The sequence below is a fragment of the Rhododendron vialii genome, chromosome 11a (assembly GCF_030253575.1).
Source record: "Rhododendron vialii isolate Sample 1 chromosome 11a, ASM3025357v1".
NCBI classification, from domain to species: domain Eukaryota; kingdom Viridiplantae; phylum Streptophyta; class Magnoliopsida; order Ericales; family Ericaceae; genus Rhododendron; species Rhododendron vialii.
Window position 1 is genome coordinate 32,226,860 of NC_080567.1, and position 20,787 is coordinate 32,247,646.

A 20,787-nucleotide genomic window follows, 5' to 3' on the forward strand; every position below is an offset into this window, starting at 1 on the left:
TGGGAAATTCAAACAAGGTTGTCTTTGAAGCAAATGCATTTGAAAAGATGCATAATTTGAGACTACTCAAGTGGCGTACAACTCTCTGGAAATTATAAGGCATGTCCCAAAAGATTACGGTGGTTGTATTGGCATGGTTTTCCTTAAGAATCTTTCCCTAGTGATTTCCCTTTGGAGAACTTGGTCGCTCTTGACATGCGTCATAGCAACTTGAAACGAGCTTGGAAAGGAACTAAGGTAAGATACTTTGTTTGGCTTCTTTTTTAACAGTTTTATAATTATTTTGGTTATTAACTTATGTGAGAAGAGCACCTTTCAAATAATTTGCCTGGCATTATTTTTCTTTTTCGAATATGTTCTTGGATCGTTGAAAATTTTAAATCTCAGTCACTCCCCAAAACTTGCGAAAACTCTAGATTTCTCGAGGATGCCCAACCTAGAGAAATTGGTTCTCAAAGCTTGCCCAAATTTGTTCGAGATCGATGAATCTATTGTTGCATTACAAAGGATAGAGTCACTAAATCTACACGATTGCAAAAACCTAAGAAAGCTTTCAAAAAATATTGGTATGGTAGAATCTCTAGTAGAACTCGATATTTCCATTTGTTCAAATCTTATGGGGGCAATGGAGGAGCTGGGGAAGATGAAATCACTGCAAATGCTTAACGCAAGTGGAATGGAGGTTGTATCACAAGCATCTATTTGGCCTTGGGTTCCAAAGCCAAGTGTACAAATGTCATTGGCCTTACCAAGCTCTTTGGTACGTTTAAATCTTCACAATTGCAATCTCACTGATGATGCATTTCCCACGGATCTCAAGCTGCCTAAGTTGCAGGGTTTATCTCTGTATGGAAATCCAATTTCTAGCCTACCAAACTTCAATTCATTGAAGATGTTACAGGCCTTCAATCATTGAATTTATTATTCTGTCCAAAGCTCCAGCAGATTCATTGGTCAGCGACCATCTTACAAAATCTGTACGTCGAACGGTGCGATGCATTGGAAAAAGTAACGTTTGAGACTGGGACCTATATTGAACACGTCATGCATACTTTTTCCGATAATTTATCGCACATTGAGGGCGGTTTCAAGTTCTTACCCGTCAGTGAAGTTGATGTGGAACTCCTCAACAGTATTGGCTTCTTCAACTTGGATTCTATGGCAGATGTTCAGACTACCTTTTTGAACTGTCCGATTGGCAGATGTTCAACAGTATTGGCCTCTCTCTCTCTCTCTCTCTCTCTCTCTCTCTCTCTCTCTCTCTCTCATGCATGTAACGGTTTTAACGATTGTAACCATGGATTTCATCTTCCCAGATAATGTATGAAGATAATACATTCTAACCATGGATTTCATCTTCCCAGATAATGTATGAAGATAAAACATTCAAAACATTTTTTTCGTGGGAGAGAAGTTCCACATTGGTTTAGCAAGAAGAACGGTGGATCCACCATATCATTTATTGCGACCTTATCTCCTCATTTCGGTTTTCGAGGCATGAATTTTTGTGCGGTGTATACACTTCCGGTGTATACACTTGGGATCGAGAGAACTTATCAGCACCTACAATTTGAAATCACTAACAAGAGCCGGGGCATGAAGACCGTCTATAGGTCAGGCTTCTTTGGCATTCTGGAAAAAGGTGGAGATGTGGTGTGGTTAAGCCATTCTTACGATGCCAATCTGTTGACTGAGGGCGATGAAATCAAAGTTTGGTTCATGATTATTGATGGACAAATTAAGGAGTGCGGAGTCCACCTTCTGTACTTCGAAGAAGAGGACGAAATATTCCAAATTTCCAACACTTCAGCAGAATACAACATCTAGCTAGCTCGTAGTGATGGTTTGGCTTGATATGACTTCAAATATGAGGACTTGAACGAACTACAAGTTTGTGTAGGTTTCTTATTTTAGAAAGATAATCATAGAAAATTGAGACCTTTGAGATGCCAATATCAATATTGGAAATTCTACTTAGTTGTTTCTAGTCTTGAACTAACATGTACGAAAATACGTAAACAGTTTAACCTGAATTTTCTTCATTTCTTATGAAGATGTTGTGCACAAGAATGACCGAAAACCAAACACACACAAACATGAATCAACACAGAGAGAAAAGTTTCATCCATTCACAAACATAGATTACAAAACAACTCTCCCGGAGGAGGAGCACCCCATACCGGAGCTCAACTCTGTTGGGAAAATAATTAACTCGTTTTGTTTTGAGAGTTATTAGTTGGTTATGACTTTCTATATTTGGTGGTGGGAGTATTTTTTAAGTAATATTGGTGAGCAATTGAAAGGTGTGAGTTAGGGTAGTGAAAAGTCTCTAATAATATTGTTACTGGTGACAATGGGTGTAATTCATGATAATTAGAAGTAATTAAGTACATTTTGTTCTTCTTAGAATATGCATGTAATTTAGTCTTTGGAAGAATGAGTACTGATATAAGATTCCAATTACTCTTCTCCCGTATTGTCTTCTTCTATTTTGTGAGTGTGTGTGCACGCTCTTGGCCTCCATCAAACTCAACTCCCACTCTATGGTACACTCTTTCATTCTCACAGCACTTTATTGCAGACCCACGCCTGTAGTACACTACAATTACATGTATAAATAGGCACAAAGGGAAGCCTTGTATCCAACGGAAAGAAGATAAGGCGGCACACAGCCAATGACCATATCTTCAATGATCTGTTGCTTCTGTTCTCTGGACTTATAGAAGGCCACCCTTTTGGTCCATCAATTCTGAGCCAAATCCTCACATAAGATACGTAGTGTACATTTACCATTGGTTAGTAATTATTGTATGCAGCTCCTTGGAGTCATGAAGCAAATGGGAAAATGCGTTTTAGAAGAATACTGACGGCAGTTGAAAAAAAAGAGAAGAATACAGATATCGAAGGGTGTGACTGACGACTTGCTCCAATGAAGCGTCGAACTGCCAAAAAAATTGGACATTCTGATCACTTACTAAGCCACTGAATCTCGAGGTTTTGTACGCAAAGGACCTCTGAAATTTTGATGCATGCAATGAGAGAAGTTCGGGAACATCAAATGTGTATCCATTTTTTTTCCTACAATTGGAGCGGTCATATTCCACCGGAGGACTAATAAGATATTGCGGCGGATATGGGGAACATCACACCACCTACCTACCTTCACAAAGAGCCTAGCTATGGGACAACTTCTAAAGCACATGGGTGGCATATTCCTTTGTGGATTTTTATTGAATAAATATGTCTTGGAAGAGAAATTTGGGTAAATCAATGCTTGGATAGATGCATCTCTGTCGAGTGTAATACATATTGGGTTTTATCATTGGGCAAAGTGTGGCCTTCTATGTGGCAGCCTTGTGTGAATGTAAAAGCAAGAAAAACTAAGTAGAGAAAAATTTGTGCTGTCCCTTTTATACTCTCTCTCTCTCTCTCACACACACACACTCTGTCATTTTTGGCCTCCTACACCAGTGGGTCTATCCCACAAAATTCACCTTGTTATTCACCAAAAATCTGACAAGCTGAGTACCGGTCATTGCCGCCTATATGTCGATCGTACGGAAATATTGTTGCTGAGAATTGATGGTCTCAATATCTCATAATCATGTTTCCAATAACGTCATACCTTACAGCTATGCTGATCAATCTACCTTCGCTGTAATCTTTGGAAAAACTGAAGTGGTTTCCAAAAGCCTGTCGAAATTCAAAACCTTGCTTTGCTTGAAAGCAGTGGCTCAAATACACAGCAAAGAAGCAGAACATGTAAGACTGTTGATTGTTGAACCATCAATCCCCCTAAAAAATGCCAACAAAATTCCTATGCCCGAAGCTCATATCGTTTAAAAGTTTTACTCAAGAAAATCAACTACATAACCGAATATGGTGGAAACATGAATCACAATGAATTGCGGAATAAAAATAGTTCGGTGGACAGTTGATATCTTCATCCTCTCTCTAAATACAAGTACAATGATTCAAGTGTTCAAAACTAACTTAGGCATTTTTCACAATCGTATATGATCTCAAAAAGAATACACCGAATGTTGTAGACATAAATTTTGAACCGTAGAATTTACCCACACTTCGAAATCTATATCTCAAATATCCACTGCTCAAGTGAACAATATTGATTGTTTATATGTAGGCTCTTATTTCCGATTTGGATTTCAAATTGTTAATTACATACTACAAAAGTAAAACCTCCGATTAATGAAGAATAAACAACAGGAAACAGACTAGAACAATTTAATTTTATTGATGATTGAGGTTTAAAACCCTTGTTTACATCAAAACAGAGAATATTTGATATATTTAGAAGGATTGGAACCCTTTACCGATCACTTGGTATGCTTACTATTACTGATCTTCGAAGTTTGCTAAAGATTGCAGGTGCTAGTGAGCGAGTAGGTTACTTGGTGGTTGTAGATTATAGCGGTTTTGCTTGAATGGAGTATATCTTCTCTATCTTTGTATATTTTCTACGTTGAGGAAGAAGAGGTGTGTATAGCTTCTATGTTTGGGCGGAGAGTGAGATGGTGAAGAGTTGAGAGTTCTAGCGAAGATCGAGTTGAGAGATGAGGTATGAGATCTTGAGGTAGATTCGAGCTTTTAGATTTTTTTGAGATCCCTGCCTCTGATGATGGGCCTCATTATTATAGAGACTTCCTTCATCAGATGCTTGGCCGCCAAATAATTCTTTTGAATTTGAATAGCTGTTGCCAGAGGATTGGATGATACGGTCTCTTCAAATTTTGAATATTTGTTGTATCAGATGGCATCCACCTTGGAATATTCTTCTGCTTCCATAGAAGTATTTTCTTAGGCTCTATGTTTTATTTGATTTGAGACTATGTTAACCCATATTTGGTTTGTAGGCCCTATGAAATGCGGGCCTACATGGTTCAAACGAATATTTGATTTATAGGCCCTACGAAATGCAGGCCTACATGGTTCAATTGATTTGTAATCTTCCGCAAGCCGATATACTCGTTAGGCTTGTCAGGTCAACACGTGTTTGTTGATTCACGGGCTCGTTGGGTCAACATGCTTTTAGGCTCTTTGTGCCTTTTAGTCCACAAGTCCAACATATGATATATTTCATCAATCTTTGGTTGAAATTTATGTGCCAACAAACGCCTACCAAAAAAATTTCATGACGGTTGTGAAAAACTCAATTTTGTCGTCTTCTACTTCAAGCTTGGAAGTGAGGCTTACGGGTAAAACCTTTTATCGCTGTCTCACGCTCTTTCTTCAACAAATAACAAAGCTTCCTCTCCACCCTGCTCTAACTCCTACAAAAGTCGAAAAGACAACAGATTTAATGATGCAAATTCCTTAGAACACCATTATATGTTTGAATGAACTGGACCCCTATGATCAATTGTGGACACCACTAGGCTGCTATACAAAACCACAACTAAAATCAACTTAAAAGGATATAATGCCCCATGTTGGAGTAATCAAAAGAAAGTACGAGCTAGGTACTCCCAACGATCAAAAAGCACCTTAAGTGGTCATCTTATAGGTTATCTGATGCAGAATGGAAATGGTTTATTATTTAAGAAATAGATTTTTAGTTTTATTATTTTGATTATAAATTATTTTTGAATATTTCGTTTTAAGTGCCATTTGTTTTGGCAAGTTTTCTTTTAATATTTAGTATTTTGAGATCAAATCTTTTGATTTTGGTAATATTGAGTCAAATAGTGATTCACCGGGATTCAGCTTCCTGTTTTGCTGATTCCTTTTTGGTCTTAGGTTTTTAGTATAAAATAAGTTGTAGGGTGACATTAAAATAGTGTTGTTATTGAATTAAAGAAAAATTGAGAGTTTTCTCATTGTCGTGTGTTCGAAGAGGGAGTATCTCTAGTTCATACCCATTTGTGTTTATGTTTCAAAGAGAGAATCTTTAACATAAGCAAGTTCGTGATCTCTTCTTGCAAATAGTTTCGTAAAAGGAGGCTGCCCTGCATCAGTTGGTATCAAAGCTTGCGTTCGATTCCGGATCATGGCGCGACAAGGAGTTCGTTATGGTCGTTATGCTGTTGCCGAAGATGTGTATGATCGAAGTAAAGCTGCACGAGAAGCACGAATGGTGGCGCGGTTCCAACAACTTGAGCAGCGTGTGATGGATGCGATTGGCATCCTAACCAATCAGGTGGCTGCCATGGCTGTTGGGGGGAATCCACCTCGCCGTCGTCCGGTTCAACCTCGGTTTCCGAAAGAGGAGGAGGTGTCAGATGATATTTCTATCACCAAACCTTTGGCCGATAACCATCAGTCGAAGGGGAGGACAAAAGTGGATGAAGCTACCATAAAGTGGCCATTCACATCAAATATTATTCCAAATCCAGTAGTGGATTGGAATAAGCCACCAGTTTTTGACGAAAAACCAGTGGAGAAAATTACAAAAGGAGAAAATAAAAAAATAATGCAAAAGGAAGTTGTTACCATGCTTGAAGATGGTGAAGTTGAGCGAAATAATAAATTTGTTGATCCGTTTTGGAATTTTATTGAAGGTACTATAAAGAAGAATTGTTGGATTGCGTACTTAGAGCAAGTTGTGACAAACAATTTTGCTTTTATTTTTCAAGACTCATCTCTACAGTTTTTGATCGAAAAAATTAATTTGAAGAACAAGCTTGATGCAGACAAGTTTCGGCGTATTCAACTGTATAAACTCGAGGGCGAGTTTCTTCAAGACGGGAAGAATGATGCAGGATGAATTCCAAGAAAAGTCGTATTTTATTTTAATTAATTCAGGCTTAGTATTATAATTCATTATGTTTTAATTTAGTCAAATTATTTTAGAAGTATCTACTTTTCTAGTTTCTTTTGATTGAGGTTTCCAATTCCATAAGTTACTTGATTAAGAGAATTATGGTTGATTTTGTTTCCTAATGGCTTATTTTCCTTTTTCGGTATTTTAGGAATGTTGGCTAGGTTTAGGAGTTCTACTATTATAAAAATAAGGATGTAAGCCTTAGGGCAAAGGAGTTGTTTTATGAATTGATTAATGAAAATTGAGATTATTTCTCATTATTGTGTGTTCGTAGAGGGAGTACCTCTAGTTCATACTTGTTCGTGATTGTCCTTGTTGCGCGTACTTCTATTTCGACACGCCTCCCTGCATCATTATCTAAACACTATAATAACATGTTGCAGCAAATCAAAATTGAAAAAAGAAGAATTGGGAAAAAGGGTTCATAACAATCATAGTGGGAAAAATACAAAATATCAGGTAAACCATCAAGAGAGAGTGAGGGGGTGTTTGGGAGCCTATTTTTTATCTTTTCATTTTCAACTTTTTTGCTTTTTACTCCCTCCGTCCATTTTTTAGTGTCCTGCTTCGTAACTCCAACTTATTAAAAGAACATCATCATTATACCTTTCATATCAACTTTTTCCTCCACTTTCCTTACTTACCCATCATCATTACACTTTTACTCACTCACTTTTCAAAATGGAATTTACTTTTGGGGACAAAATAAACAATTCACCCATTTTTACCCACTAACTTTACAAAATGGATACTTATTAAGGGACAGTGCAAAATGGAATACCGAACTATAAAAAAGGAACGGAGGGAGTAACTTTTTAGATTATAGTCAGAATGTATTTTGTGTTTGGTAAAATATTTGGATAATATGTGCAGAATACATTTTGCAGCAGGAGTAGTGTTTGAGAGATATGGAATGAAAATGCATTATGGGTTGGTTTTTTACTATATTACCCCTGGTTATAAATAATGTTGTATAATGTGTATAAATAATGTTGTAATCAATTTTTAAAAAATTTTATCTTGAAATTGATTTATTTTTCATTAATTAAAAGTCTCGAACTATTTTTAATTATGTTTTTATTGTTTCAAGTATGTTTTGTTCTTACTTTCCTCCAACAATGTTTTGAATTTTAAATTAAAATAACAATTAAATTAAATCAAAGTAATTGCAAAAAAACAAGAACACTTCAAACTATAGTATCAATTGAAATTCATTTCTTTCACTCTATGTTTTCCCAGAAACTTACCTCTAGAATTTTTTCCGTGGAATTTGTTAATTTGTTACTCTGCAATCTCTAATAAAAAACTTCTAAACGTGAGATATATACTGTAGGAATTTTCCCTTATATGTAGCTCATTGTATATGACACTCGGCAGGAGAGGGCATGGCTGTCTTTTGTCTCGGCTGGAAAACGAAAATGGGAAAAGGAGAATGAGAAAAGCTCCTATGGACCTCTTTTTCACTTCTCTTCTCCATTCTTGAAATTAGAGAACTCATTCTCATAGAATGGATTTTGAGATTCTTAGCCAAACAGCTAAAACCGGAAAAGAAGAAACGGAAAATGGGCCATCCAAACACCCTCTGAATCTTTCATTCGGCGATGACAATACCATGAGTTAGAAACTGGTACACGTCTTGGCTCATGGGCCCCAAATTTGTTTTTCATTAGGTAAAACAAGGAAAGAAGAAATCAAGGGAACCAATAGAAACTTCTAAAGTAGATGCCGTCGCTTGAGCTAATAAATCATGCCAACTTGCACAGCGACTGCATAGATCGAGTTGACTGTGGTTATCTAGATTATCTTCGACTGGGGAATTCTTTTTATTTTCCTCCTCTTTCCTCGTACTTCGCAAGGTTCCAAACATACCTTTACCCTCAATATTATATTAATATGGAAAGAATTAGAATTTCTTTTGGCGGGAAGACGACAAAAGTCCTACGTGTGTTTACCCACTCCGCGTGGGTAAAGGGATTGGATTCTGTACGAAGATACTGCTCCCGCTCAAGTGACAATTAACCTGACTACAGAAATACAGAGCATACAGTAGGTTGAGAGAGCCACTCATCTACTTCTGCATTTTCTCCAAAATCAATGGCTACTTCGGAATCCCAAAATCCCTCCTCCTCCTTCTCTTCAAAACCCGAAAACAAGAGTAGATATGACATTTTTTTGAGCTTTAGGGGCCTAGACACCCGCAAAAAGTTCACCGACCACCTCTTCCACTCTCTCTTGCGAGAGGGGTTCCAAACATTCAGAGACAACGACGAGATCGAGAGGGGTCATGTTATCGAATCCGAGTTGGAGAAAGCAATCAAGAATTCCAAGATGTCGGTGATCGTGTTATCGGAAAACTATGCCAAATCGACGGCTTGCCTGTTTGAACTCCAGGTCAACACGTGTTTGTTGATTCGTGGGCTCGCTGGGTCAACATGCTTTTAGGCTCTTTGTGCCTTTTAGTCCACAAGTCCAACATATGATATATTTCATCAATCTTTGGTTGAAATTTATGTGCCAACAAACGCCTACCAAAATAATTTCATGACGGTTGTGAAAAACTCAATTTTGTCGTCTTCTAGTTCAAGCTTGGAAGTGAGGCTTACGGGTAAAACCCTTCATCGCTATCTCACGGTCTTTCTTCAACAAATAACAAAGCTTCCTCTCCACCCTGCTCTAACTCCTACAAAAGTTGAAAAGACAGCAGATTTAATGATGCAAATTCCTTAGAACGCCATTATATGTTTGAATGAACTGGACCCCTATGATCAATTGTGGACACCACTAGGCTGCTATACAAAACCACAACTGAAATCAACTTAAAAGGATATAATGCCCCATGCTGGAGTAATCAAAAGAAAGTACGAGCTAGGTACTCCAACGATCAAAAAGCACCTTAAGTGGTCATCTTATAGGTTATCTAAACACTATAATAACATGTTGCAGCAAATCAAACACTACAAGAAATTACACAATTGCCGACTAAAATTCCCGACTAAACTAAATTTAGTCGCCAATTATTGAACAATTGCCGACTAAAATTATTTAGTCGGCAAATAATTATGTTTGCCGACTAAAATTAGTTTTAGTCGGGAAATAATAATGTTTGCCGACTAGTAAATAAATTTAGTCGGAGAATATCAATTTTCTCCCCGAATTTAAAAACCAATTAATGAAAACAATTTCCCGACTAAACCATTTAGTAGGGAATATTAATATTTGCCGACTAAAATTATATTTAGTCGGCGAATATCAATTTTTTTCTAAAATTTAAAAAATTAAAGAACTAAAAATATTTTCCGACTAAATAATTTAGTAGGGAATATTAATATTGGCCGACTAAAATACATTTAGTCGGCGAATGTCTATTTTTTTCCTAAATTTAAAAAATTAAAGAACGAAAAACATTTGCCGACTAAATCATTTAGTAGGGAATATTAATATTTACCGACTAAAATACATTTAGTCGGCGAATATCTATTTTTTCCTAAATTTAAAAAATTAATGAATGAAAAAACATTTCCCGACTAAATAATTTAGTAGGGAATATTAATATTTGCCGACTAAAATTACATTTAGTCGGCGAATATCTATTTTTTCGCAAATTTTAAAAATTAATAAATGAAAAACATTTTCCAACTAAATAATTTAAATAATTTAGTAGGGAATAGAAATATTTGCTGACTAAAATTACATTTGGTTGGGGAATATCAATTTTTCCTCTCTTTGAAACAAAATTTCAAGAAAATCAATATTTGTTTCGACGACATCGATCACACGATGAAACCTTCCCGATCGAAACCGTTCAATTTTTTTTCCTTCTTAATCATAAGATTTCTGTAAATTTTTTGCTCGATTGGGTTAAGGAAAGCTGTTTATCGGCACACAAATTGTTAATTAAAAAGAATATTATTGTCTGATCAAATATCTATTCAAATAGAGTTAACTTCATTCTTGGTACAAATGATCTAATTTGTATTACGTAAAAGATAGATGATTTGGATTGCCAAATAAGGGCTCAGGCGGGGCTCGGTTAGTGTACTATAACACTTAAACGTCTCCGAACGCATTAAATATGTTTTTGATTATGTGGTCGCTGATATCGAATGGTCTTTGATTTTGGTGACGATGCTATAATTGGTAAGACGTGAAATCCTAACGGTTCAGATCGAGTATTACAAAAAATTACTCGGCAGTTATGTTTACAATCTATGCTTTTTTTTATTTACTTGATGATAGTCAACTAAGTCTTATGTTGCACTCATTGTTACAGAAGCCACACGACCACGAGAAAAATATTACGATCGAGACTGTTCATTTTGCTACACTCGGTGAATAATTCATTCTCGTAAATTTGCGGCTCGATTAGGTTTAGAAAACCCCTTTATAGAAAAAGAAAAAAAAACCCTTTGTTGAGACACGAACTCATTAGAATAAATAGTATTTTCATGCAATCAATTGTCTAATAAAAAACAATCAACTATAATCTCGGTAAGAATTATTGTTTAAACCATATTTAATAAAAACAAAAGATAAGATGGTTTTAACCGGGGAAAAAAAGACCTCAAAGTGGGGTTTGGGTGATAATGTTCTAATTTGTGCATTGAAGAAATAGGTTCTGTTTGTGAATGTGTGAGAACGAAATAATTCTCTTTTAATGTGTGTAAGTTCTAAAAAAAATTATGAACTGCAGTAATGAGTTTTTTTTTTTTTTTTTTTAAGAAAGTAAATTTAAAGAAAAGATAAAAAAAAAGTAAATTTAAAAGCTTATCAAAGAAAAAAAATAAAGGTAAAACAGACGAAACCAAATAGTATAAATATTTTTATTACTGAAAAGTAAACCAAGTACAGCAGTGGTCGAGTGGTCAGGCGCGCGTGTGATGAAGGCGGAGGTCTCAGGTTCGAGACTTGGAAGTGCCATATTCCCATCAAATGAATTGGGTGGGAAAGGCAAATATATCTCAGAAATGGAAATGAAATTTTTTCACTTTGGTCCCCTGATTTTTTCGTAATGACATTTGATGCCACAATAATTATTATTGCCGACTAAATATTTAGTCGGCAAAAGTTAATTATAATTGCCGACTAAATATTTAGTCGGCAAAAAGTTAACTTTTGCCGACTAAAATAGAAACCCCGACCAAGTTTTTTAGTCGCTAAAACCATACATTAGCCGACTAAACCTTATTTAGTCGGCAATTACATTTGCCGACTGTCATTCTCCGACTAATTTGCCGACTAAATTATTTAGTCGGGAAAACCCTTTGGCGACTAAAAAGTGGACATTTGGCGACTAAAACGTTAGTCGGGAATGGTGTAATTTGTTGTAGTGAAAATTGAAAAAAGAAGAATTGGGAAAAAGGGTTCATAACAATCATAGTTGGAAAAATACAAAATATCAGGTAAACCATCAAGAGAGAGTGAGGGGGTGTTTGGGAGCCTACTTTTTAGCTTTTCATTTTCAACTTTTTTGCTTTTTACTCTCTCTGTCCCTTTTCAAGTGTCCTGCTTCGTAACTCCAATTTATTAAAAGAACATCATCATTATACTTTTCACATCAACTTTTTCCTCCACTTTCCTTACTTACCCATCATCATTACACTTTTACTCACTCATTTTTCAAAATGGAATTTACTTTTGGGGACAAAATAAACAATTCACCCATTTTTACCCACTAACTTTACAAAATGGATACTTATTAAGGGACAGTCCAAAATGGAACACCGAACTATAAAAAAGGAACGGAGGGAGTAACTTTTTAGATTATAGTCAGAATGTATTTTGTGTTTGGTAAAATATTTGGATAATATGTGCAGAATACATTTTGCAGCAGGAGTAGTGTTTGAGAGATATGGAATGAAAATGCATTATGGGTTGGTTTTTTACTATATTACCCCTGGTTATAAATAATGTTGTATAATGTGTATAAATAATGTTGTAATCAATTTTTAAAAAAATTTATCTTGAAATTGATTTATTTTTCATTAATTAAAAGTCTCGAACTATTTTTAATTATGTTTTTATTGTTTCAAGTATGTTTTGTTCTTACTTTCCTCCAACAATGTTTTGAATTTTAAATTAAAATAACAATTAAATTAAATCAAAGTAATTGCAAAAAAACAAGAACACTTCAAACTATAGTATCAATTGAAATTCATTTCTTTCACTCTATGTTTTCCCAGAAACTTACCTCTAGAATTTTTTCCGTGGAATTTGTTAATTTGTTACTCTGCAATCTCTAATAAAAAACTTCTAAACGTGAGATATATACTGTAGGAATTTTCCCTTATATGTAGCTCATTGTGTATGACACTCGGCAGGAAGCATGTGCTGATGTGCGGAGAGGGCATGGGTATTATGTACAAACGGAGAGGGCATGGCTGTCTTTTGTCTCGGCTGGAAAACGAAAATGGGAAAAGGAGAATGAGAAAAGCTCCTATGGACCTCTTCTTCACTTCTCTTCTTCATTCTTCAAATTAGAGAACTCATTCTTATAGAATGGATTTTGAGATTCTTAGCCAAACAGCTAAAACAGGAAAAGAAGAAACGGAAAATGGGCCATCCAAACATGCACCCTCTGAATCTTTCATTCGGCGATGACAATACCATGAGTTAGAAACTGGTACACGTCTTGGCACATGGGCCCCAAATTTGTTTTTCATTAGGTAAAACAAGGAAAGAAGAAATCAAGGGAATCAACCAATAGAAACTTCTAAAGTAGATGCCGTCACTTGAGCTAATAAATCATGCCAACTTGCACAGCGACTGCATAGATCGAGTTGACTGTGGTTATCTAGATTATCTTCGACTGGGGAATTCTTTTTATTTTCCTCCTCTTTCCTCGTACTTCGCAAGGTTCCAAACATACCTTTACCCTCAATATTATATTAATATGGAAAGAATTAGAATTTCTTTTGGCGGGAAGACGACAAAAGTCCTACGTGTGTTTACCCACTCCGCGTGGGTAAAGGGATTGGATTCTGTACGAAGATACTGCTCCCGCTCAAGTGACAATTAACCTGACTACAGAAATACAGAGCATACAGTAGGTTGAGAGAGCCACTCATCTACTTCTGCATTTTCTCCAAAATCAATGGCTACTTCGGAATCCCAAAATCCCTCCTCCTCCTTCTCTTCGAAACCCGAAAACAAGAGTAGATATGACATTTTTTTGAGCTTTAGGGGCCTAGACACCCGCAAAAAGTTCACCGACCACCTCTTCCACTCTCTCTTGCGAGAGGGGTTCCAAACATTCAGAGACAACGACGAGATCGAGAGGGGTCATGTTATCGAATCCGAGTTGGAGAAAGCAATCAAGAATTCCAAGATGTCGGTGATCGTGTTATCGGAAAACTATGCCAAATCGACGGCATGCCTGTTTGAACTCCAGACAATTCTTGAGCTCTATAAGAAGTCAGATCATTTCGTTTTGCCCGTGTTTTACGAGGTGGAACCTTTGAGGATCAAGGAGCAATCAAAGAAACTGGATTTCGAAGAAAAGGAAGTGATTCCTGAGAAAGAGAAGGAATGGAGTGCAGCGCTTAAAGAGGTAGCGCGTATGGCTGGGAAGGTTTTCCCAGGGGAATCGGATGGGTAATTTTGAGATAAACTCCCCTTTTACTATCGCATGCATAGATTTATTTGTTGTATCGAACACTATGAATGCAAGCTAAAAACGAGAAATTGAAAACTAAACAAGAAATCACAAAGACACAAGATATACGTGGTTCCCCAAGATGGGTACGACCACGGGCGAGGAGAAAGAGGATTCACTAACCAACGTGAAAAAGAAATACAAAGAACCGGCTGTAATCCGTAATTCTAGAAAAGCCATAATATAAGAGTCCAAAAGATAATTTTTAGAAATCCCTCAAAAACCCTATTTATAATAGGCTACAAAAATGGAAACAATATAATTAATCAATGTGGGACAAAAAAATACAAGGCATTCAAACATTATTTTTATATTTTTGATTGGCTCTTTGTGTGTGCGCGCGCTTATATTAGGTTGGAGAATTATTCATGGATTGATATTAACTATACCAAGCACATATAGTTTCCTTCTTTTTCATTTCTTTCCACAAGTTACAAACATGTTTTCGGGTTGTAATAGACATTCAATATGGAGAAGATCAGGTAGATGTCTAAATATTGACCCCACTGCTAGATTCCTATCTCCATCCCTAGTGGGATTCTTTTAGGACCAGTTCATACAAACTTCTGTCCTAACTTTTATTGAGCCCCGCTTGTAGATGGTGGGATTAGTCCCCCAAAATTTGGGACCAGCCCGGGCTTCAATTGAGCCCCGCTAGAAGACAGGACACTCGATTTATAAAAAAAAAAGAGGGCAAAATATTGATTGCGCGAGCATATGACAAACAGTTGAGTTGATGAAGGCAAAAGATTTGTTTAGAGAATTCCTCATAAACTGCTACAACAAAGGAGCAATTTGCTTTAGGGTTCTTTAGAAGCTAAGACAGAATTATTTATGCTGGTAATGCATTTGTTGCGAATCTTATAGCATTCACAGTGGAATAACCAAAACAGAAATGTTCTCTTAAAAAAATGCTCATTGTGAAAACCAAATTTAACAATTTCTTAGTAACTCATTAAATTTTGGCCATTAAATAATCAAAACTAGCAACTTTTTGCTAATAATCAAAACAATCTCTCTCTCTCTCTCTCTCTCTCTCTCTCTCTCTCTCTCTCTCTCTCTCTCTCTCTCAACAATGTTTATAAGTAAAACATTTTTAAAGGAGTTTTTTTTTTCAAAAATAGTTAAACTGTTTTTCAAAAACTTTGTTTAAATTTTTTTTCTTTCTAAAACTGTAATTTTAAAAAAATGTCTTTTTTTTCAAAAAAAAAAATTTTTAAACTTTTTTGGTAAAGTGTTTTTTCAAAATAAAAGTTTTCAAAAAAATTATTTCCTATTTCTAACAACCTTTTTTTATTAGTTTGAAAACTATTTTTAAAAAATTACTTATTTTATATGGTGACAATTTTTAGATTTTTACATGTTGAAAATATGATGTGGCAAGTTTTGATTATTCAATATTGATTATGACATTGTGGACATCTACAGTGCTAACATTAGCAACCCCTTAAATAGTTAATTAAAAGGTGATGTGACAACTTTAATTATCTAATTTTGATTAGTCCACTATGGATTTGTTAAAATATATGTCACGTCATAAGGATAGATAGAGTTAGCACATTCTACCACATGTATATACCAGAAAAATTATTCAATGCCTCAAGGACAAGGACACGTGAAGAGGGGTTGTGACACCACGTGTTATACCAGGGGCACTGAATAATCTCCCGTATGTATAAGAACATACAGCGTACATCTATGCATAATCCTTCATCCTTGAGAAATGTCAAATGTACAAGATTTTGTTGACATGTCTAGTTGCTGATGTGGGATTTTCGGCTCAATTTTGTGTTATGTAAATCCCATCCAGAAAGGTGTCACAGTCCGGACGCCCCGTTTGTGATTTTGGCTACAAAGCTTTCAGTTGTTTCTGTCCGGACCATTGTCGAGTCCGTCCAAACAATAGATAGGCGGGTTAGCCGTTTTTTTCCCTCTAGTTTTGGACTTCTTAGGCCATGTCCGGTTTGAGTTTTGAGGGAGTTTTGTAAGTGTAATGAGCGGAGGAAAATAGATGGAGAAAATTTATTAAAGACCGTGCCAAGAAGTTTTGAAACTCCAAAATTAATGAACAAGGCCTTAAAGATCGGCTTTGGAGTTTTCTTATTGAACTCTATATGCAAAGGAAACATAATTGGGTAAGGATTATAACTTTAATAAGAAATCTGTAGCTGTAATATAGTTTTACTCTCTCATTAGGGTTTGGACTTCTTGAGTTAATCCCTTTTGGAGGCTCCTAGGGGGTCTCATTTGTAGAACCTTAGGGTTCTTTGGAAGATCATCATTAATTTGTATTTGGTTGGCCTTTTATGGTGGATTCTGTAGGCCCTTCAGCCGTCTGGAGGATCATATGTTTCCGTGATTCTTTCTAGTATGTTTTTTGTAACGTCTCCACTTCTTCTCTTGACTTTTTATAGTATTTTGTTTTTTTAGTTTTAGGTTTTGAGAGAGGTTTTGGGGGTAATAAGTGGAAAGGGATAGATAGAGAAATGAGAGAAATAATTGAAGGAAAAATTTATTAGGACTATGCTGAGAGAGAGAGAGAGAGAGAGAGAGAGAGGGTGATCAAGGACACCTAAACCGAATTTGAGCCAATTTATGCGCACACCTTAACTAATCCGTGGGGGACCATTTTCACTGTCAAGTAGTGAGGGCACATTTAAAGCATAAGCAAATCTCCATATGAACGGGCTCGACAAGAGGTGAAAGCAGGTTGCAAACATAATCCTAGTATAGAGTTGAAACACAAAAGGGCATGTTCCGTAAGATTAACAAACACGTGAAAGGGTGCGAGCTGGTCTGAATGTCCTAGTTATAGTTAATGAGCTACTCTCCTGCGTTCAACCTAACATTAAAAGCCTTATGACTCTTTTGAGTTTATTGTCGTTCTAATCTAACCCTTCTTCTTCGATTCATTTACGATTGTCATGCATAACTCTCCCCAAAAAGATCCACCATTCACATTTGAACCCTCAAAAGGCATTTTGATGGTGTGGAAAGCTCTTTAGTTAGACATGAAAGCCTTTACCTTGGTAGTTTTCAACGTTGGAAGTCCAGGGTATGTGGCTACTCATGATCAAATCCTTCAATTCATAGGTTTTGTTGATACGCATAGCTGTGCATAGAACCTCTATGTATGTGGTCTTCATTTTTTTTTTTTATGTCAGTTACATCTTTTATTCCTTCTTTTTGACATACCCTTATTCTTACAGATAAAAAATGACAAAAGAAGAAAAGAAAAACTAGCGCAACACATTTTCAGTAATCATTTGTTTGGATATCTGCATGGAAATTTTTTTATTTTTCCTTTCAAATCTTTTCTGATCTCTTACTGTGCATTTTCCACATGTTAAACTTTTAGGTATGAAGCCAAATTCATTGAGGAAATTGTTGGTGAACTCAAAAGCAAGCTAGTTGGCAATCATCTAAGGGTTGGCCACCATCTAGTAAGCATGGATTGGCGAACCATGCAAGTTACTTCATGGCTAAAAGAGAGGTCAACCAAGGTTGGCATTCTTTTGATATGTGGAATGGGTGGAATAGGGAAGACAACTATTGCTAAAGTTGTTTTTAATTCAAATCATGCTAGATATGATGCTTCTTGTTTTCTCCAAAATATAAGTGAAGTTGCCAAAGGACACAATGGATTAGTTCGTTTGCAAAGACAACTTCTTTCAGATATTTTAAGGAAAGAAGTGCGCAATGTAAACGATGTTGATGATGGATGTAGGAGGATGAAGTATGTATTAAGTAACAAAAGAGTTCTTCTCGTCCTTGATGATGTGGATCAAATCGACCAACTAATTGCATTAGCTGGCCAACAAGATTGGTTTTCTTCAGGAAGTAAAATTATTATAACCACTAGGATCGAGAGCATGATGAATGCTCATGAAAATTATAAGGTGTTCAGGCCTGAAAAACTATCGATCGATGACTCACTTGAGCTTTTCAGTTGGCATGCTTCTGGACAAAAACATCCTATTCAAGGCCACATGGAGTTATCAAAAAGGTTTGTGCATCGTTGTGATGGGCTTCCCTTAGCCCTTGAAGTGTTGGGCTCTTCTGTACGACGGAAAAATATAGATGTTTGGAAAAGTGAGTTACAAAAATTGGAAGCAATTTCTGATAACACAATTCTGAGAAAACTTGAAATAAGTTTTGATTCTCTACAAGATGACCATGATAAAAATATGTTCCTTGAGATTGCTTGTTTCTTTGTTGGAAAGCTTAAAACTGAAACGATCACAATACTAGAAGGATGTGATTATGCTGCACTTGCTTGAATTCATAATCTGGTAGATAGAAATCTCTTAACAATTGAAGGTGAGAAGTTGGGAATGCATCAGTTACTTCAGGACATGGGAAAGCAAGTTGTTGACCGAGAATCTAAGTATCCGGAGGAGCGTAGTAGAATCTGGCGCCCTAAAGAATCCTTCAGCGTTTTGCTTGAAAAAATTGTAAGAAATATGTTTCGTCTCATGGTTATGTGTATTAATTTTGCACTCGCTTGCAAGTATCTAAATAGTGTTTCTGTGTTTTTAATTTTGTTCAAAGGGTACGAAAAAAATCGAAGGCCTTGTACTTGACATGAACATGTTGAGAAATTCCGACATGGCTGTGATTGAAGCAAATACATTTGAAAAGATGTATAATTTGAGACTACTCAAGCTGAGTGGTGTACAACTATCTGGAACTTCCAAGGCATTTCCCAAAAAATTACGCTGGTTGTATTGGCATGGTTTTCCTTCAGCATCTTTCCCCAATGATTTTCCTCTGGTGAACTTGGTCTCTCTTGACATGCGTTATAGCAACTTGAAACAACTTTGGAAAGGAACTAAGGTAAGATATGTACTCTGTTTTGCTTCTCTTTTTAAGATTTTATAATGATTCTGGTTATTAAGTTATTTGAGAGGAGCACATTTTAAACTTGTCTGGCATTACATTTTTTTTCCAAATAGGTTCTTGGATCGTTAAAAATTTTAAATCTCAGTCACTCTCCAAAACTTGCAAAAACTCCAAATTTTTCGAGAATCCCCAACCTGGAGAAATTGGTTCTCAAAGCTTGTTCAAGTTTGTTCGAGGTTGATGAATCTATCGCAAAACTACAGCGGATAGAGTCGCTGAATCTACAAGACTGCATAAATCTGAGAAAGCTTCCAAGAAATATTGGTATGGTAAAATCTCTCGTAGAAATAGATATTTCCGGTTGCTCAAACCTTATGGGGGCAATGGAGGAGCTGGGGAAGATGAAATCACTGCAAGTGCTTAACGCAAGTGGAATGGATATAAATCGTGTCCTTACTGTGGAGGTTGTATCACAAGCATCTATTTGGCCTTGGGTTCCAAAATCAAGGGTACAAATGTCATTGGCCTCTTTACCAAGCTCTTTGGTACGTTTAGATCTTTCTAATTGCAATCTCACTGAGGATGCATTTCCCAGGGATCTTAAGCTCTCCAAGTTACAGGAATTATGTTTAGATGGAAATCCAATTTCTAGCCTGCCAAACTTCATTAATGATCTTACGGGTCTCCAAACATTGCAGTTATCATGTTGTCCAAAGCTCCAGCAGATTGGATGGTCAACGAGCAACTTAAATGTGCTTTTTGTCCAACAGTGCGATGCATTGGAAAAAGTAACGTTTGAGACTGGGACCTATATTGATTGCATCGTACATACTGAGTCCAAAAATTTATCTCACATTCAGGACCGTCACAAGATCTTACCCGTCAGAGAAGTGGAGGTGGAACTGCTCAACAGTATTGGCTTCTTCAACTTGGATTCTGTGGCAGGTGTTCAGACTACCTTTTTGAGAAGGAATTACAGATGGTCAACAGTATTGGTCTCTCTCTCTCTCTCTCTCTCTCTCTCTCTCTTTCTCATCCATTGAACGGTTTGTAACCATGGATTTCATCTTCCCAGATACTGTATGAAGATAATGTATTCAACACATATTTTCGTGGGAGAGAAGTTCCACGTTGGTTTAGCAATAAGAACGGTGGATCCACCATATCATTTACTGCCACCTTATCTCCTCATTTTGGTTTTCGAGGCTTGAATCTTTGTTTGTTTGTCTATTTTACTGATAGTCGACTAATCGACTAGAGATTGCTAAGTGTGCTGGAAATGTGGGTGTTTGTGGTGGTGGAGTTTGGTTCCTTGCCGTATTTCAGGACTTCTCTGGAAGCAAACTTAATGAAGTGAATGGAGATGGAAGAAGAACAACAAAATGGACTTTATTATCCCTCGGTGTAGAAGTCAAATCGACTATGAGAACACAATCGAACAGACGGTTAAATTACAAGCTACTCCTAGAGCAAGAAATGTAAAGTACAGATAAAAGTAGAAGCCTTTGGGCGA

The 20,787-nt window shown here is 36.4% G+C and overlaps 3 protein-coding genes across 3 annotated transcripts; all 3 read left to right on the forward strand.

Annotated features, from left to right (window-relative positions):
• The first annotated feature begins 8,875 nt into the window (after positions 1 to 8,875).
• LOC131307118 (disease resistance protein RUN1-like) lies at positions 8,876 to 9,508 on the forward strand. Its single transcript, XM_058333527.1, has 2 exons — positions 8,876 to 9,172; positions 9,242 to 9,508. The coding sequence occupies exons 1-2, from the start codon at positions 8,876 to 8,878 to the stop codon at positions 9,506 to 9,508; spliced, it is 564 nt and encodes a 187-aa protein (XP_058189510.1).
• Positions 9,509 to 13,871: 4,363 nt separating this feature from the next.
• LOC131307119 (disease resistance protein Roq1-like) lies at positions 13,872 to 19,104 on the forward strand. The gene is made up of 3 exons (XM_058333528.1): positions 13,872 to 14,371; positions 17,791 to 18,886; positions 18,984 to 19,104. The coding sequence occupies exons 1-2, from the start codon at positions 13,872 to 13,874 to the stop codon at positions 18,710 to 18,712; spliced, it is 1,422 nt and encodes a 473-aa protein (XP_058189511.1). The 3' UTR covers positions 18,713 to 18,886; positions 18,984 to 19,104.
• Positions 18,788 to 20,073, forward strand: LOC131307120 (disease resistance protein RPV1-like). The gene is made up of 4 exons (XM_058333530.1): positions 18,788 to 18,886; positions 18,984 to 19,268; positions 19,388 to 19,955; positions 20,045 to 20,073. The coding sequence occupies exons 1-4, from the start codon at positions 18,788 to 18,790 to the stop codon at positions 20,071 to 20,073; spliced, it is 981 nt and encodes a 326-aa protein (XP_058189513.1).
• The last annotated feature ends 714 nt before the right edge of the window (positions 20,074 to 20,787 follow it).

What these genes read in the sequence shown, in the direction of transcription:
- LOC131307118 (XM_058333527.1), top strand. Translation starts at nt 8,876, where the DNA reads ATGGCTACTTCGGAATCCCAAAATCCCTCCTCCTCCTTCTCTTCAAAA. An exon ending in CTTGCCTGTTTGAACTCCAG is followed by an intron (nt 9,173 to 9,241) that starts GTCAACACGTGT and finishes TGTGCCTTTTAG; the next exon opens with TCCACAAGTCCAACATATGA.
- LOC131307119 (XM_058333528.1), top strand. Translation starts at nt 13,872, where the DNA reads ATGGCTACTTCGGAATCCCAAAATCCCTCCTCCTCCTTCTCTTCGAAA. An exon ending in TTCCCAGGGGAATCGGATGG is followed by an intron (nt 14,372 to 17,790) that starts GTAATTTTGAGA and finishes TTAAACTTTTAG; the next exon opens with GTATGAAGCCAAATTCATTG.
- LOC131307120 (XM_058333530.1), top strand. Translation starts at nt 18,788, where the DNA reads ATGGGAAAGCAAGTTGTTGACCGAGAATCTAAGTATCCGGAGGAGCGT. An exon ending in AACTTTGGAAAGGAACTAAG is followed by an intron (nt 19,269 to 19,387) that starts GTAAGATATGTA and finishes TTTTCCAAATAG; the next exon opens with GTTCTTGGATCGTTAAAAAT. An exon ending in CTTCATTAATGATCTTACGG is followed by an intron (nt 19,956 to 20,044) that starts GTCTCCAAACAT and finishes TTTGTCCAACAG; the next exon opens with TGCGATGCATTGGAAAAAGT.